This window comes from Daktulosphaira vitifoliae, unplaced genomic scaffold (genome assembly GCF_025091365.1).
Source record: "Daktulosphaira vitifoliae isolate Bord-2020 unplaced genomic scaffold, ASM2509136v1 Scaffold_1, whole genome shotgun sequence".
Classification (NCBI taxonomy): Eukaryota; Metazoa; Arthropoda; class Insecta; order Hemiptera; family Phylloxeridae; genus Daktulosphaira; species Daktulosphaira vitifoliae.
This window is the reverse complement of record NW_026099572.1, coordinates 26,317,293-26,336,441: the sequence shown is the minus strand read 5'-3', so window position 1 is coordinate 26,336,441 and position 19,149 is coordinate 26,317,293. Positions and strand designations below refer to the sequence as shown.

The following is a 19,149-nucleotide window of genomic DNA, read 5'->3' as shown; positions in this document are numbered from 1 at the left end:
AAAAGGAGTAAATCCAATTATTCTCAGATATTTCTCATTTGTTTGAATATAAATTAAGTGCAGTTTCACATTTATAAATGTGTAAGGTACATTGTTAAATGCGAAAATGTCGGAACTTCGGAAAATATAGATAAATTCCAACCTATTTGTCCATTATAGCAATCGTTAACATATTTATAGTTTCAACGTGTAATATAACTAAATATATATAAAGTGTTATAATGTGTATACGTTGTATGTGATATGAAAAATATGATTGCCGTGATTTCTAAGAGTACAAGGGTAGAAAAGAATATAACAGAGTTTGTATTATACCCAAACCAAACGAATCGTGCCTGTGACGAATTTGAAAATTATTGTGAACAGTTTATGAATAATGTCGGATGGATCCTTAGTATTAAAATACGTTCAGTATTTTTAAAATTCACTTTTCAAGATTACAAGTAACCGTAAAAGGGGTAAAGGGAATAAGCTCAATTCTAGTAGTTCAGTTAATGATATTACGTTCATTAACTATTAACTATTAATCTATTACAGATTAATAATTTTTACGTATAATACAAATTGTATTTATGTTTAAGGTGTGGCTAAACTCGAAATCAAAATAAATAAATGTTGTTATACAAATGAATATTGAAAACAAAATTAATTATTTAATTTTTTTAGGTAAATTAAATTTTAAAACTTTCCTTTCTTAAAATAGTGCTATGCTCAAGTAATTATATTGGAATTAAACAGTCTGTAGGGATTTATCAAGAGAGAAGCGATATTTTTAAAAATTTTTCTTTTACTCTCCGAATAATCAGTCAGTGTTAGATGAGAGGTGGTGACCGTAGCCCTTACCTAGGACATCTCACTAATTATATTTGAGTGAAAAATTAGGTAAAACTTCATTTTACTATTGGTAACTTTCATTTTCGTTAATTTCTAAATTAAAAATACTCTTAATTTATCCTGTTTAATATAGTTAAAAAATCGCTGAGTTGTATTCTTGTGCGTTAAGATTAATAATATTTTATCAAAGAAATAATCGGTACCATTGATCTCATAATACTTAATCAACATAACTATCGTTTACACATTTTTTGTATTTTGTATGTTATATAATATACTAAAAATATGTGACTTCAAACATTTTTGTAAAATGTCATTGATGTAAAATAGTGTGTGCGGTAAATATATTTTATTATGATAACATTATAAATATTTTAACTATAGAGTGAGTTATGATAATCATGTAGTCATTATAATAAATTTGTGCGATTAGTCATTTTTGTGTGTATTTGAACTTCATAAAAAAATCATTCACATGGAACTAAAAACGGTACTATGTTCGAAGCAATGTTTAAAATACAATAGCTAATAAAGGATACACTTGAAGATTATTGGTAAGGTTAAGTACAGGTCTTTCTCTTATAATAGAGAATAGCTTCAAGCATTTCAAAACTTAGTCTTGATTTTACTTGGACTTCTTTAATGATAACGCCCACATATTATGAGATTAGTAGTTCAGTTAAAGTTTTATTAAACAAAGCCGGTTTAATTTAGCTAATGGCGGTACAGTTTAAAAAAATCTCTAGATAATAGATAAGTTTACAAATTATTTACAAAATTTAAAGGCTATTTTAAGTAATAGGGTTTTATTGATCCATACCGATCTAATCGCCCTCTCTTTACTCGTAAATGTATAAGCCTCTAATTATATTAATATTTAAATTATTTTTAGTGAAAGATTTTATTTTGTGTTAAAATATTGGCATTATTCCAGTAGGTATTGTACTAATAAACAACATTTTTTTGTACAAGGTTTTAATGCATTAAGTTCTTTGGATGTTTTTATACAAAGGTCTATTATGTACTTAAATTACAGGATATTTTTTATGAGTGGAAAGGAGGTGCCGAGAGAATATTAATGTTACAAATTGATTAATTTACTCAAAAATTTTTAATAAGATATCCTTGGCATAAATTTACAAATTTGTCCATATTGACTCTAGTTTTATTAAAATTTGAAGTGGTAAATATTTTTTGCTAATGACAAAAAAGAAATCAATAATCTGAACAAATAGAAAGGTTCTTCGATTTAAGGGTCAAATGTAGCCGCATTCTCTGCATTCCCTTTTTTACGCCACTGAATTTCACCTGTTAGTGAATATTATATTTAGGTTCAAAATGGTGCCAATAGATTAATGAATTAGCCAATCAAAAATAATAAGAATTATTTTGATATTAATTTTTTACAGCAAAATCGCAATATTGTCTTAGAGAATAAATCTATACTATGCTATATTATCAAATAAAGTACGCATTATTGTTAGGATAATATATTTAAATTTTAATGCAAATTAAATGCCATATATTTTACTATCTGATATGGTTACAGATTCAAAATTGAAATACAATTTTGGAGGGTACTAATTATATTTTCTGCCCACCCTAAAATTAACTTTTACATGACAATATATCTAATTTTCTGAAGTTTTGAGGATGTTCTAAGGTTTTTCGAGTCCTCTAGTTACACTTATTGAGATTGTGTGGATTATAAATTTTGTAAGCAATTAACTACAGATCTTTTAGTTACTGTAATATCCATTTTTGAGTGATGACTGATTTTGTTGTTGAGACACTTTACGAATTTATGAAGTGCACCAGTGTTCTTGCATACAAATATATCTTACCTTGTTAGGAATCAAAATAATTTATTATTTATATATATTTTTTTGAAGGGGCATAATTTTTTAAGAATATTTTTGTTTTAGAAATTTTGTTTTGTTTAATTTATACTGTTGTGGTGCGCAGTTTATCTTCTTTATTCTTTTTATAAACGTTTCACTACTTTTAAGAATATCTTTACGTTGATTAAGGGCTACATCTCACATCTTATTTTTACTAATTTTTAGGAGAACAAACAAAAGTAAGTTTATTCAAAATTAACTTTATTTAAGCATATTAGTTTTTTATTTTTATTTCTATGATACAGTGATTTATTTACAAAAAATATAATATTCATTAAAATATTAAAATTTACTAATACGTAAACAATTTTTTAATAACAGAATAGTTGTTAATTCATTTTAGCTAAAAAGTAAAATGTATGAAGCTTTAATAAATAATTTATTAAATCATCGGTATAACATAATTATTATATTATGCCTTAAAAATAGTATAAATTAGTGAACAAATAAAATCTTTAGAAAGAATTTCTAAGCGTCTCTTTTAATAATTATACTAATAAATTATTTAAATGTTTAAATAAACCATCTTTTTATAAAAACTTGAAGAGTTTAAGAAATACTAATTGTTTAGATTATGTATTACTTTTGTTATCTCAGAAGAAAACATTTAACAAATATATTAAAGATTCAATTAGTTTTATAATTCTATACGTAGTACATATAATGTACCATTTTAATACCTCATTGTGATACTTAATGGTCACTAGTATTAAATACAAGATAAATGACCAAACGAGTCTGCAATATATAAGGTAATATGTTTTTTAAACCCCACTATATAATCTATGACCATAAATTTGTCGATAAAAGTAACTAGATAGTCTACAATTGTCTTTTTATTAATAACATATAGGAGTGTGATTTATACATAATTTTAAATTCAACTATTGAAGTACGTAAATATGAGTTATTTATTTTATATTAACACAAATTATATTTTTACAGTAGCAGCATTAAAAAAAATATTTTCAATACGATAATGTTAATTGAAATTATATCATTCATGTTTCCAATTTATGAAACTTTTTCAATAATAAACAATAATCTGTATCAATGATATAAATGAATACACCATGTCATTACAGTATTATCACATGTGAGCGGTTGCGATTATATTTATGCATTGAAAATAACAAGTTTCGATTCACAAGATTTTACTAGTGATCGCAACACATTTCCATAACCCCTGGCGTGTATTTAACCACGTATTTTTCTTGTTATACCTGAATATAATAGTATGTTGCCGTCTTCTAGTTGAATGCATTTATTTTTCTTCAAAACTATATAAATATAAAAAAAGGTACAAAATATGACGTGCTATCTGGATGCTGACCCCACTGGTCGATAGTATTTTGGGTACAATAGGTACGCGGAATACCGCTGTGATAATCAAATCTAAAATGCTCTTTTAAAAAGACCGTAATAATTCAAAGATTTTGTTGTGCGTTCCTAACTTGTATTAGACTTGTAGATGTTCTCAAACGATGCGTCTATGTTTGTATAAAAAAGAAAACACTGATAATTGGATGCTTAGTTATAAGCCGAATCATTTTCAATAACCGTTTAGTAGACAATGATCACGATAAATATTATCTTAATAGATGAGAAACAGGTGTTTATTCTATAATATTTAGGAACCATAATTAAGAATCTTTATTTTATAGTGGCATGGTCAATAATTTCTAATCATCTTTTGACCATATCATTTTTATATGTTATAAATCCAATTGGTTAAATATTATACCAGAGTAATTTTTTTTAAAATTATAATTGTATATTAATATAATAACAATTTATTTGAAATAAAGGCATCATTCAATTTTTACTCAACATTTATTCTTTGAAATTGCTTTCTTGGTTGAATACAATAATTGTAAATCCAAGGGTACATAGGAAATTATTATTTAATGATTTTTATTAAAAAATTATCTTAAAATTTAGTGTAAGATGACCAAACGGACAAAGCACAAACGCACTCGCATGAATGGGCGCGCGCACGCTTGCACTCGGCCAAAGCGAATCCCCGTCATAAGAAATCCGGTGGTGGGCGCGAACGGCAAACGGGGTGCAGCCATCTTGAATACCTTCAACTAGAATCCGGCATAACAGAACAGCAGTAAAATACTCAAGTGCCGTCGTCGACCGACGAGAGACCGGCATATATACATAATATACCTATACACACGCGCGCGCTCACACACATACAAGGGCCGGCGGCGGACAATCTTGACAGGTAAACGGGCTCTCCGCGTGTGTATGGTACGAAGCGGTGCATGGACGGGTGTGTGTGTGTGTGTATTTGTGTGGGGTTATAGCGGTGATCGGCAGGCGAGGGGATAGCGTGGAACGCGCAGAAGGGGGCCTACTGAAAGAATGTTTCCACTTCGAATGCGACCGAGTCGACCGATCCTATCCAACCAGTCTTCAGTATACGCACATACATTCGCCGTGTGTTATGTGTTTTGCGTTTGTTTGTTAACTGGTTTTGTTGCGCCGGCAAATGTTTCGCTTTCGATCTAATAAAATTTCAGTGCTCTAAAATTTAAATTTTTTAGGCGTCTAGCGTAATTTTTCAGCGGAAGTGCATTTTTTTAACACACGATATGGATTACGGTGGTGCAGTGATAGTGTAGTGAATAAATGCAATTATGTGGTCCAGGCAATGATAAAACACACCGCGGGTACAATGATATGGCACTCAGTAATATATTATTTGGCGGCAGTCGCGATATTCGATTATTCTTATTGTTCTACTGACGGGGATACTGATAATACGAGAGTGCAATTCGAAGTGTTAGAAGGTCAGCCTAAGGGAACATCCGTCGGTTGGTTACCAATTAGACCGGGATTTTCGTATAGGTTCAATGAGCCCTCTGACGAATTTGCACTTAATAGTACTACGGGTGAAATTACTACTATACAAATACTCGACAGAGAAACACTTCGAAATGATAGATACGATTTTATTGTGTTATCAAGCCAACCTACATACCCCATCGAAGTACGAATTTTGATTATTGATATTAATGACAATGCTCCACAATTTCCAGAACCTGTTATTTCGGTATCGTTTCCGGAAAGTGCAGCGCCAGATAATAAGGTTCTACTCGATACGGCAACTGACGCAGACTCAGGTATAAATAGTGTCTCTTCCGATTATAAAATTGTAGCTGGAAACATTGATAATAAATTTCGGTTGGACGTGACATCTAATCCTGAAGGAGATTTATCCTATTTATACCTGCAAACTACGGGCAAATTAGATCGCGAAACTATTCCCTTTTATCAGTTGAATATATCTGTAAGAGACGGTGGTTCACCAACACGATATGGATATCAAACAGTTAATGTAACAATATTAGACGTTAATGATAATCCTCCTATTTTCGCTCATACCGATTACAGTGCTTGGTTAAATGAAAGTGCTCCGTCAGGTACGTTCACCCTCCAAGTCACTGCTACAGACGCAGACTTAGGAGATAATGGACGTATAACATATTATTTACCAGAAATGTCGGAATCTAGATTTCGTGTGGATCCAGAAACAGGTGCAATATATACGACAGATTTGCCAAATTGCCCACAGCAAAATTGTCCACACACACAATTAAAGTCACTATGTCCAAAAAGTTGCGTTTTTACAGTTCATGCACGGGATAATGGTTCACCTAGACAAGACGGACGAGCTTATGTAACGATTAGCCTCATTGATGCTAACGATCATGATCCACTTATAAAATTTCGCTATTTTCCATCTACAGCATTGTTTGCTACTGTTGATGAAAATGCAGTTAATGGATCTGTGGTCGCCGCCGTGTCTGTGATGGATCCAGATGAAGGGCTAAATGGCGAAACATTTGTAGAAATTGTAGCCGGAAACGAAATGAATAATTTTAGATTAGAATCGTCACAGAGTTTTTACATCGTTCGTGTTCATGGTGTATTAGATAGAGAACAGATCAACAAATACAATCTTACTATATTGGCCAGTGACAAAGGGACCCCCGCCAAGACCACCATGGCGTACCTATTGATATACGTCAACGACATTAACGATCATGAACCGGTATTTGAGAAGAGCGAATATTCAACTACACTCAGTGAACTATCGCCAGTAGGCACGTATGTGGCTAGTATAACTGCTATGGATGAAGATACCGGTATTAATGCTCAAATTTTTTATTCAATAGTTTCTGGTAACAATTTTGGGTGGTTTGATATTGATTCAAATACAGGACTAGTTGTATTAAAAGACCAATTAGATCGAGAAAAAATGGGAGCTATAGAAATGAAAATTTCTGCCCGAGATGGTGGTCCAAATCCAAAGTGGGCTTTCACACAATTAAAAGTTATAGTGTTGGATGAAAATGATGAGCGACCAGAATTTACACAGGATGAAATTACTGTACAATTGTTGGAAAATATTCCGGAAAACACTTTAGTTGCTATGTTAACAGCAACAGATCATGATCAAGGCACTAACGGTAGTGTATCATATAGTTTACATCCTGAGGTTCACTATAAGTATAATGGTGCATTTTCATTAGATTCATTAACTGGGCAGCTAATTGTAAAGACAAAACTCGATCGAGAGAAAATTTCTGAATATTACATTAAAGTCTTAGCAAAAGATCAAGGATTTCCCCCCAAATCGTCCACAGCAACTGTAAAACTTAGTATTTTGGATGTTAATGATAATAATCCAATCTTTTATCCATCACATTATGTATCTCTAATAAATGATCATCAAGTTGGATCTAAGTTATTGTCCGTTTCAGCATATGATCTAGACGAAAATTCCTCTATTGAATATAAGTTAGTCAGTAGTGAAGATTCTAAATTTTTTAATATCGACGTTCAAGATGGTTCAATATATATAAAAAATGGATTTGAATTGATGAAATCTATTTATCTTATACATGTTACAGCAACAGATAAGGGTGGGCGGCAAGCTGTTGAAAACGCAGTAGTGGAAATAATTAAAAATCCTGAAGTAACAATTAAATTTGATAAAACAGATGGTTATTCATTTCAAATATATGAAGATCATGATAAATCAGAAGAGTTGACATACAATCGATATGTTGGTCATATTCATATAAAAGAAGTAAAAAGTAATGTTAAATATTTTATAATGAATGGTGATAATGGAAACTTTATGATAGATTCTAGTGGTATTTTAAGCACGATAAAAAAAATTGATCGAGAAACAATATCATTTTACAATATTCAAATAGGCGTTAGAGAGGGTAAAAAATTTGGTTCAACTGTAGTGAATATTACTATTTTAGATATAAATGATAACGAACCAAATTTTAGTACCGTTATAGACGAGGCAGACTTGTATGAAAATACGGCCATTGGTCAGGAGTTATGTGTTGCTAGAGCTAAAGATAAAGATATAGGATTGAATAGTCGTGTGACTTATCGATTAGTCTCTAATCCTGATGAATTGTTTCATATAACTGAATCATCTGGAATCATATATTTGAATAAACCAGTTAATGTGGCACCAGGAACAGTTTTACCAGTTGAAATAGTAGCCACTGATTCAGGTAACCCTTCACTTAGTTCTAAACATGTTATATTATTTACAGTTCTCGATGTAAATGATCATACTCCAATTTTTGATCAAATTTCCTACGAGGTTTCATTATCTGAATCTACGGCTGTAAACAGTCGTTTTTTTGGTTTAACTGCTACAGATAAAGATTATGGCTTAAACGCTCGGTTGTCATATTTTATAGCAGAAGGTGACTTGGAAAATAAATTTGGAATATTTCCTGATGGCATGTTGTATATTAAAAATCGATTGGATAGAGAAACCCGTGATTATTATGCACTGTCTATTGTTGTACATGATGCAGGGTCGCTAGCTCGTAGTTCATCCGTGTTAGCTGTAATACACATAACAGACGAAAATGACAATAAACCAGAATTTAGTAATGCCATTTTTAGTTTTATGATATATGAAAATGAACCAGTGAATACTTTTGTGGGTAAAATACTTGCATCTGATCATGATTCAGGTCGAAATGCAGAATTAACATATTCTTTGATAAATCATAAATCTGAGTTTTTGATTGATCCAAAAAACGGGTTTATCAGAACAAAGCAAGAATTTGATCGGGAGCAATTAATTCGATTAACTGGACAAAATGTTATCGTTATAGAAGCTATTGTATCAGATAAAGGAAAGCATTCATTACAAGATAAAACTAAAATTAATGTTTATATAAATGATGTTAATGACAATCATCCACAGTTTTTCAGACAACCGTATAGAGTACAAGTATCTGAAAGTTCATCTATAGGTACACATGTATTACGAGTTTTTGCAAGCGATGAAGACGATGGTAAAAATGGATTGGTACATTATACATTGGAAGACAATCATACATCAAAGTTTCATATCGATAGTAATAGTGGTTTAATTACTATAAATTCTCGTTTAGACAGAGAAGAGTGTGCATCATATTTATTACGAGTCACTGCTTATGACAATGGATCACCTATTCAACTTAATGCGTCTACTACTGTCGCAGTAGAAGTATTAGATGACAACGATAACCCACCAAAATTTGAAAAATCAACATCTGGTGTAGAAATTTATGAAAATTTAACAATTAACTCAGAGTTAATGAAATTTCATGCTACAGATCCAGATTTGGGTTTTAACGGCGAAGTTCATTATTTAATTGTTTCAGGTAATAAAAGGGACACATTTCAAATAGATTCCAAAAGTGGTGTACTTTATTTACATAAAAAATTAGACTATGAAGATATAAACTCATATGCATTGAATATTTCGGCATACGATGGTGGAAATCCTAGACTATCTTCCGCACTAGTATTTCACGTAACTATATTAGACTGTAACGATAATCCACCTCAATTTCCTAGTACAGCAATAGTTCGACAAATATTTGAAAATATTCCTATAGGTACATCAATAATTAATGTAGTTGCTGATGATCCGGATTCAGATTTAAATGGACTTATTTATTATTCAATTACTAACCAACAACCCGATAATGATAGGAGAAGTTTCACGATTAATGAACATACCGGAGTAATTAGTACTATATTATCAATTGATCGAGAATACACTGATACATATAGGTTAACAGTAACAGCAATTGATCAAGCTATACCTAAGGAAAGCAGATTATTTACTGAAAAAACTGTTACTATAATTGTTGATGACGAAAATGACAACGCGCCTGTGTTTGTATCAATGGATAATGGCTTATTACGACATAGATACAAAGGAGCACATATAATGTATGTAATTGCCAAAGATGCGGACTCAAACACTAACGGTCTTGTAACTTATGAAATGGTTGGTGGTGATTCTGATCTTTTTGAAATTCATAGAACAACTGGAGCTATTACTTTACGACAAGAATTGATTCAGCCAGAACGTTTATACAAACTTACTGTACGTGCTACAGATGAGGCTGTACAACCTGAGCGTAAATCAACCGATGCTTACATTACCATTTTAACTTCTGTAGACAGTCCTGAAAAATTAATTGGTATCAGGAATTACGAAGGATCTGTGTATGAAAATGAACCACCCGGTACTAGTGTGTTAAAAATGGATGTATTGCCCGAGCAAATTGAATATTATGTGGTGAACGTGACCGGGCCCAACGGACAGCAGGCTGATCGGATGTTCACTGTAGACGTTAAACTGGGCGTGCTTTACACGGCTGCAGTACTCGATAGAGAGGGTGGCGCCGAACAGTACATTGTACACGTTTATGCTACTAAAGCTGAATCGCAGACTCCGAAAACCGGTCACATTCAGGTATTTTTTTATACTATTATACAACATTGCATTATATTCTTGGTCTCATAGTATTTGTAACTTTATTATTATAGTTCTTATTATTCGCTTACCGTATGATTTATTCGATTTACTAGTATGTAATTAGCTGAGCATTCCGAGATTCAGTTGACTGCGGCGAGTTCAAAGTGAACTAAAGTAGTTAACAAGTTACCGTTTTCCGTAAAGGGTAGAAATGTCGACTGTTATTTTAATAGATATTAATTAATTTAATTAGAACAATATAATATTATTATATAATTAAAAGTAATTCGTTATTATTTATTTTTACTTTTATTAATACAGTAAAAATCAAATTTAGTAAATTTATACCACAAAAAAATAATAATGATAAAAGAAACATTAATTATTATCAATATTTAAAATTATTTTATGTCAAAATTTAATCAGGCATGTCTAGATCACTATGATATTAGGTTAATCATAGTTGCTTCAGCCCATCAAATTTAAGTTTTGTATTATTTTATGTAGATACTAATACTCAATTCGCAGAATCATTGACTTTTAAATAACAATACTCAATGATTTAAGCAAGATATACAAGGTGTTTCTGGTCTAATTTATAACTTATGATATAATGTCACAAATAAAACAATCAAACTTCGCTAATCATTTCGGGGGAAAAGATGTTATAATCCCTTACTACGCCCTAGTTACGCCTCTGTCACGATTTATCAATTATTGAGTGCTTTTTCGGCTCATCCTTTATGTTTTATAAAGGTAAAAACTTTATATTTTTTAAAAACAACATACAAAATGATCCAGCTAAGAAAAGGACAAGCTGATAACAACTTTTGGACTAATACCTCAGAAGTTATTAACATTTAAATGTATAGACTGGAGTTGAAGCACTAGACTAACTACTTCTCTTCCCTAATTGTAAACAACTTCCAAAGTATTGTCCGAAAGTTATTATCTGCTATTTGGTAATTTTCTTAATTACATCACCGTATCATATTTCTTTTGAAATTATTCTAGATCGATATTTAATAACTGAGTCACCTAATTACAAAGGACAGATGTTTAAATTTTTATTTTTATTGTTCCTATCTACTTATTGCGTAATTTGTCAAGAGAAAGCAAAATTAAAAAATAATTTTTTTCGGATTTATATCCTTTTACAGCTGGATGATTCAAATAAAATAAAATAAAAATTATTTGTCAAAAATTATTTTTGAATTATTCTTTTTTTCTTTTGTTTTAACATAGATGCAAAGCTGAGTAGGTATTAGTTTTGTGATGATGTATTTCATGATTTTTTCCTGTCCATGACAATTTTCAGCTTTCACTATACTGATTCTGTTTGTTTATGCGTTAAAAAATCCTGATTTTATTCTAGTTGAACTTATTAGTTCTGAAAATTTGAAAAAATCTCCAAACTACATTACTGTAAAAAATGACATTTTCTATATTTTAAAGTTGCTATTACTGTTATTCAAAAGTATAGATCGTAAAGCAACTTTATTACAATATAAATAAGACAATGAGCTAACATACGATAATTTTTTTGTAAAAATTCAATGAAAATATTTTGTACAGAAAGAGTTTAAATAGGACCAACAATGCATGTAAAATATTTTTTTTCAATTCTATTTTTAAATATTTCGGGCGTTTACGTTTTTCTAACCTACACAATATTAAATCTTTTGAAATGTACCACAGTATTATAAACCAATTATCTCTATAGATGTCTTTTATGTAAAATCGGTTATTTAAGTAAAAAAATTCGCAAGTAAAAAAAACTATATTTTCAACTTTTGAAAATGTTTTGGAAAATCTGATAGACCAATAGTTATGCTAATTTAAAGATTTTTAAGAGTACTTTATGATAAAAATAAATAATAACTTATCACGATACTTTTTCTATGAGTTATTTACCTTTAGATTTACAAATTTGTAAAATGTCTTTATAAAATTCGTCATATTTTAATTTTGTTATTACTCTTTCAAAAATATACCAAACATTAAAATATTATAGACATTTCAATATAAAGAGGTAAAACATTTACCTCTTTATAAAAAATTGAGTACTGATGAGTTTGAGTAAGACCTCTTACGCATGAAAATTTTTTTTTAGGTCTACTTTGAAAATATTTTGTGACATTTGCGTTCCTTTATCAAATCAAATATTTTTAAGAGTTTTTTATAATGAAAAAGATAAAATTGTCTCTACAATATTTTTTTATGAGTTATTTTACTGTAAAGCCAGGACGGCTCTACTTGAGACATTTTTTCTTTGAAGGCTTTTGTTTTATTATTTTACATGAGTACTAAATATTTACAAATTAAAACGACTATTTATAAAATAAAAATTTCATAATTGCAGTTAATTCAAATATTCCGAAATGACACATATTGATAACGTATTATAAATATATTTTTTCCTCTTCGCTAAATAAATTCAATTGAACGGATCTATCACTATGAGCATTATTTTTATATACTAGTTACTTAAGTAAGTAACATAGAGCTGATTGTACACGCCCTTAGAATAATTATCTTATATTTTCAACAGCTGTGTTTTATCTTCGATGCGAAGCTGAGAAGGTATTAATTTTACCATGATGTATTTTTTTCTTTTTTTTTATGTCTGTTGCCTCATTCCCGCAAATGGGGGAAATATCCAAAAAAATTACAAATTTAAAAATCGAAAAATTTTGTCATTTTTTTCACTTTTTTTTCTTAAAACTTCCATAATCTTTTTAAACGCCATAAGTTAATTAGAAATGATTGCTATGATTTTTATTTAAGTGATCTATTACGATAAAAATGTAAAAAAATCTAACTTTTCTGATAAATGTACTGTAAATAGTAATTATAAAATTCCTTGATTGCTTATTAATCTTAACAATTTCATTTTTTTCTATTTAATAATGTCAATTTCAAACTTGCAAGTTGAGCTAAATGTTATGGTAATAAATTCATTTTTTTTTTTTTATTAAAACTTTCACTTTAAAGGACAATAAAAAGTAGGTTCAAAATGATTACTTTTAACATATTCAAAATCAATAATAATTTGAAAACAATTAATTTTAAAAATTATATAATATATAATTAAAAGAATTACTAATCTGGGTATAATTCAGGAAATAGAAGTTGATGTTGCTTTTATAATTATCCATCAATTTTTTAAAATTAAACACTATCTACAGATTTGCATGGAAGCGTTTCTTATGATAGTGATTTTATACTGGACCCAACTATGCAACGTCTTCACTATGCCGTGTCCCCACTGTGCTGGGTTTTTTTAAAATGCTTTGATTTGACTTATTTCTACATTAGTAGCATGCTCTAACGATGTAGATGTTAAAAACATATCGATTGTAGTGATATTCAACATTTTTTTTTTTTTTAACTCCGATACGAAACTGAGAAGGTATTAATTATACCATAATGTGTTTATATTTTTATTCTATCACTATATTTCTCACCTCTCACTGGACCGATTTTTCTTAGTAATACGACATTACTCTCAAAAATTCAACATTATTCCCTCGTTTTCCATAAATGGTGGAAATTCCTCAAAAAATCAGTAAATTTCAACATTTTTTTTCTAAACATTACCATAACTTGAAAAATGAACAAATCAAAATAATTTTTTTATATAAACATCTTACGTATTTCTTTTTCATTTGATATAAATTTTATTGTGACCCTTTACTTGCCCACAGAGGGAATTCAAAATAGCAACTCTTTTACAAAACTCAACTTTTTCAACATAAGTTTTAAAAATGTTCCGGAAATACTGTGTCCTTAAAACATATGTCAAATTAAAGCTTATGTTACGTATTATAAATAAAAAAATATATATGTCCTGACGATTTATTTTCTATTTTTGTGTTCAAATATTATTTTTTTTTTTTTGTTCATTTTAAAATACCTTTAAGTTCCATAGTAATGAGTCCGGCAATAAATATGATATTTACATAAATTTAACTTACATTAAATAGAAATATATACTTATTTTGATTAAATTGTCTCTTTAAAGTTAAGAAAAGCTTTTTTGAATTTTTGAAAATTTAAATTTTTTATAAAAAATAGAACTTTTTCAACTTAACTCTTGAAAATGTTCCAGGAATACGTTTGCGTCTTTTAATTATATGTTAAAATAAAGATTCTTTTATGTACTAGATGTTCAAAAAAAAAAATTTGTACCGACGACCTATTTTCTATGTACAAATGGCATTCGAAGTAGAACAAAAAATTGGAGTTTTTTTGCTTTTGGAATGATCTACCAATTTCTTAAAATTAAACACTATCTACAGATGTATATCGACGCTTTTCTTATGATAATGATTGTAATCACTGTGAGATATTATCTAAACTTGTCCCAACTATGTCACGACCACACTGTGCTACCGTTATTTATCGTATGTGTTTTGATCACATTAAAGATTTAATAATATTTTCATTTTATGATGTTAATTATTTATTATATAATAGTATTTAGTAAAAGATCCTAATACTAAAGTATGTAACTACTTTAAATTTTAAAAATTTATTATACTTAAAACATGAAAATTTTATTTTTAAAATTGATATAAAATTCTCTTTGAACTATAATTAAATAAATAATTGAAAATTGAAGCCATAATATGTCATGATAAAATGTTCAGCATTGTTTTTTTGCATAGTGACTATCAAAATTACAATTTTAAAGCCTTTATAATTGGTTTAGGTTTAAAATCAACAACAATTTCCAAGAATATTAAAGTCAATTATAATATTGTTTAGTGCATAAAAATGGCGTGTACTGTAATTTAATAGTGTAAACAGGATCGCACAAAGATCCTCACTTCGGGCGCAAAAGTTAATAAATTAAAAAAGTATTTAAATAACATAGAAAATCCTTATCTTATAACAAAAACCAAAATAAGAAATTTATTATTATATTATAAAGACAAGCTACTTATATTATTTACTCATCATTATTATTTAAAGGGCGATTATTAAAAATTTGGAGATACTAAAAGTCATGTATAGTATATTTATTATATAGTACAGAAATTTATTTAAAACCGCCCTAGAGCATGCTATAAACCGTAATGTTATAGAACAATTATTTTAAACATTTTTAAAAATACCTTGTCTGTTATGTTATAAAATATATCCTTTGAATTTTATTATATTTCGTTTATATCAATTTTTAAATGCCAAGGTTTATATATCTAAAGTAAATGACCACCATTAAGTTGACATCTTAAACAGGTGGTCTGCTTAAGATTATAAATTATTACATATTACTACAATTTACAATTATTTACAGATGTGTAAAAATTATCCAAATTCTCGTATAACTAATTTAGGGAAAAATAAAATAAAATATAAAAATTAAACATTCTATTATAATAATAAGCTAACAATAAAAATTTAAAGGATTTGTTTTGTATTACACGATATTATATTAAACTGCTCCGTTTTCTAAAAGTTATACTTGAATTTTTTTACTTTTAGACATAACAAATTAAAAATTTCTATTTTAATAATAATTAGTTTTCATACTATACTAGAGATAACTTAAATATTTTAATGAATTAATTTTTCTATTGACTTCAATGAGAAAAAGAAAAACAATACATAGGTTTGGACAAAGATTTTAATCATAAGAAGTTGAATAGATATAGATAATATTTTAGACACGCCTACGTTCTCACGATAATATAATGCATAATATATTCCTCTATACCATTAACTGTCAAGTATTCTATTGTAAATAACTGCAAATATGCCTCAAGGAACTAATTCTTACAACAAATTTCTTTTTTTTTAAATCTAAAATGTTTAATTTTAAACAAGATTTTTTATGTCTTTACTTAAAAAAACGTCTGTGGTTATTTTTGTATATTGCTTAATGTCTATTAATTGAAAGTAAAATAAAGTTTAACACTAATTTTGACGACACTGTCAAGTTAGATGGTATATTTAATTATTACAATAAAACAAAAATAAAAAAACAATACAATAACACTAATAAATGTTCCGTTGGTTTATAAACCTATTAGCGAGTATATTAAGTATAACAGAACAAGTTATTTTCGGAGAAAAATGTGGCTTAACACAAAAACAGTATATAGTAACGCGTAAAGGCACATAAGACGATTTCAGCCGGATATAGCATTCACCACCGATGTCGACCACCGACCGTGCTTCAGTAGATAGACTTTGCACCCTAGCTAGAAAGCGAAGTAAATCATATCATACTTGCCATGTAATAAGGCGGCTAATGAAAGACTCTAGGTGACCGTGCTTTAAACGTATCCAAAAATACGGCACCGTGTCAAATTCAAGTTATTTTTTAAGAGAGCAATAATAAATTTAAAATTCTAATAATATCGTATTAAAGTCGACATTTTTAAGTGCAAATACAAACATTCCAGTTCAAATTTAATCGTTTTTTCGTCATGAAAGAAAACATTCTTCTCTATATATATTATGAAAATTCTCAAAATCCCATAATTCTGATATACGTAGGCATAGATAGTGTTTTTAACGTAGAGGTACTTATGTTCCAAAGCCAAAAACCCAGCACAGGGAGGTCACAGCAAAGTGGTGACGTGGCATAGTTCGGTCAAGTATAATGATATCTGACAGTGATTAAAATCACTATCATAAAAAACACTTCGATGCAAATCTGTAGATAGTGTTTAATTTTAAAAAATTGGGTGGATTATTCCAAAAGCTACATGATCTGCTATTTCCTTAATTATATCCTGATTACAAGTTTTATGATTTATATGTGTAATATATGAATAAATATATATATATATATATATTTATTTATTTATAATATATAAATATATAAAGGGAAATGGTTTGATTTAAAAAAAAAGTAAGTCCAATGAAAGATCTATATAAATACTACTTCTCATAAAAAAATTGTACTATTCCATACATTTTTCAAAAAATTATAGCATTATAAAGTTAAAAATGTAAAATACAAAATCGAGAATTTTCACTAAAATAGCATTTGGTAGCCATTTTCATCGTGAAGACAAAATAAAGTCCGAAATTTATTTTTTCCATGATAAAGTATATTACATTAGCTTTAATTTAAGATATATATATATAAAAGTGTCAGACTTTCCGAAACAATTTCAAAAGTTAAGTTGTAAAAGTTGTCATTTTAAATTCCCCCTGTGGTCAGGTAATGGGTCAGATGTATAAAAAAAATATACCAAATGATAGTTAAAGATATCATGCATCTTTAAAAAAAAATTATATTGATTTGGTCATTTTTAAAAAAGTAATGGCAGTTAGAGTAAAAAAAATTGAAAAAATGTCGAAAATTAGTGATTTTAACATTTGTAATTTTTTTGGAGGTTTCCCATTTACGGGGAACGAGGGAAATTTTTTCAATTTTTGAGGGTAATGTCTTCGACTAGATACAATTTGTAATATTTTGACGTATCGTTGAAAGAAATCGGTTCGGTGAGAGCTGAGAAAAAGTGGTGACAGACACAAAAAAAAAAACCCAGCACAGGGGGGTCGCGGCAGTGGTGACGTGGTATAGATGGATCAAGTATAATGATATCTGACAGTGATTAAAATCACTATAAAAAAAAAACGCTTCGATGCAAATCTTTAGATAGTGTTTAATTTTAAAAAATTGGTGGATTATTCCAAAAGCTACATGATCTGCTAGTTCATTATTAATATCCTAATTAAGATAAAGTATGTCGAATGAAAAAGGGATTATTAAAAAATATTATTTCTCATAAAAAAATAATGTTGATCCATACACTTTTCAATATGTCATAGCATTATAAAGTTAAAAATGTAAAAAATAAAATCGAGAATTTTCACACAATAATAGCATTTGGTAGCCATTTTCACCGTGAAGATAAAATAAAGTCCGAAATTTTTTTTTCGCATAATAAAGTAGATTACATTAACTTTAATTTAAGATATAAATAAAAGTGTCAGACTTTCCGGAACAGTTTCAAAATTTAAGTTGAAAAAGTTAATTTTTTGTGAAAAAGTTGTCATTTTAAATCCCCCCCTGTGGGCAGGTAAAGGGTCAGATATAAAAAAAATATATACCAAATGATAGGTAAAGACATCATGCATCTATAAAAAAAAAATTATATTGATCCATACATCTTTCAAAAAGTTATAGCATTATAAAGTTAAAAATATAAAAACGAATTTTTTTACAATAATCGTATTTTTTTTATAAACTTTGATAGCTGTTTTCACCATGAAGATAAAATAAAGTCCGAAATTTTTTTTTTGCATAATAAAGAACATTACATTAGCTTCAATTTAAGATATATATAAAAGTGTCAGACCTTCCGGAACATTTTTAAAAGTTAATTTTTTTTGAAAAAGTTGTCATTTTAAATCCCCCTTGTGGACAGGTTAAGGGTTAAATTTATAAAAAAAATATACCAAATGAAAGGTAATGATATTATGCACCTATATAAAAAAAAATTATATTGATATGTTTATTTTTGAAAAAGTTATGGCACTTTTAAGTAAAAAAAATTGAAAAAATTTCGAAAATTAGCGATTTTTAAATTTGTAATTTTTTTGGAGGTTTCCCCCATTTACGGGGAACGAGGG

The 19,149-nt window shown here is 28.6% G+C and overlaps 1 protein-coding gene across 1 annotated transcript in view; it reads left to right on the top strand.

Moving 5' to 3' along the window:
* Positions 1–5,156: 5,156 nt before the first annotated feature.
* LOC126910536 (cadherin-related tumor suppressor) overlaps positions 5,157–19,149 on the top strand; it is a 29,040-nt gene continuing 15,047 nt past the window's right edge. Inside the window, exon 1 of the mRNA XM_050693177.1 lies at positions 5,157–10,548. Within this exon, the coding sequence (XP_050549134.1) occupies positions 5,398–10,548 (5,151 nt within the window). The 5' untranslated portion in view covers positions 5,157–5,397. The remainder of the gene's footprint in view (positions 10,549–19,149) is intronic.